Here is a 1,063-nt window from a genome sequence, read left to right as displayed (position 1 = left end):
GATTAACTTTTATGATGCAGAATTTATAATTTTGTTTTTTTTTTTACCATTGGATTACTCCAAGTGTTGCTACCTTGGGTATAATTTTGCATGGTACTTACAATACTGTAACTCATTTTCACATTGCTTTGAGTTTGGATGCTGCTTACGGTATTTTTTTGTGAATTAATTTGTGATTAATTAAATATTTAGTTTGACGGTATAATAATGGCTGCTATTTTTATTGGTACTAAAATGACTTTTTATAGCATATATGCATTTTCCTTTTTTTTTTTTTTTCGAAATAATATCAAAGATATCATATTTGATGATATTTTGAACGTACAAACGATACTAATCCAATGATACTACATCATATTTCATCATTGTGAAATTAATCGATACGACAGCATGGGCAAATTTCATTTGAGTTTCAGATTGATCGTTGATCTTTGGTCATCTCGTTTATTTTTTTTCTCTCATGTCACACTCACATCATCGATTCTTCTTAATGCATTCGTTAAAATTAGTTTTTTAAAATTCAAGTTTCAGGATGTTCCTATCAAAGGTACCACTTATGAGATATCCGAAATTGTTGCAATATGCCAAAAATGATTCATTCAGTCATCCCTTATGTACACAAAAACAACCATCACAATTTAAGGTGTATTATTTTTGTTTTTCTTTTAGTTTTCGAAGATTTCATATCCTTCCTTTTTCTTATGTGTTTTGATTTTTCTTCTTCTTGACTTTTTAATTTTATATTGCTTTTTTTTAAATGAGGTTTTAACTGTTTCATTGTAAAATTATTTACAATTTTATTGGTTCAAATTTTCAGATTGAAAATCAAAATGAGCAGCAGTTTATGAAAGGAAAACTGGATAAAGGTATCAAAATTTCTTCCATTTCTTCTATTTGGTGCATTTATCATTAGCTAATGATGTAATAAATGATAAATTTTATTCCATAGTTGTATCAATAATTGTAAAAAGAAGAAAAAGGAAGATTTCAAAATTAGAAGCAAAAATTAAAGAAGGAGAAAATAAGCGATGATATTAGCTTTCAATCTGTGTAAATCATTTAA

The 1,063-nt window shown here is 26.7% G+C and overlaps 1 protein-coding gene across 1 annotated transcript; it reads left to right on the top strand.

Annotated features, from left to right (window-relative positions):
- Positions 1 to 521: 521 nt before the first annotated feature.
- Positions 522 to 913, top strand: LOAG_19212 (hypothetical protein; the record flags this gene model as incomplete). Its single annotated transcript, XM_020451865.1, has 2 exons — positions 522 to 643; positions 818 to 913. Exons 1-2 carry the CDS (start codon positions 533 to 535, stop codon positions 911 to 913), a joined length of 207 nt encoding a protein of 68 aa, XP_020304327.1. The 5' UTR covers positions 522 to 532.
- Between the last annotated feature and the right edge of the window lie 150 nt (positions 914 to 1,063).

Source organism: Loa loa (assembly GCF_000183805.2).
Source record: "Loa loa unplaced genomic scaffold supercont3.3266, whole genome shotgun sequence".
Classification (NCBI taxonomy): Eukaryota; Metazoa; Nematoda; class Chromadorea; order Rhabditida; family Onchocercidae; genus Loa; species Loa loa.
This window is presented reverse-complemented; position numbering and strand designations above follow the sequence as displayed.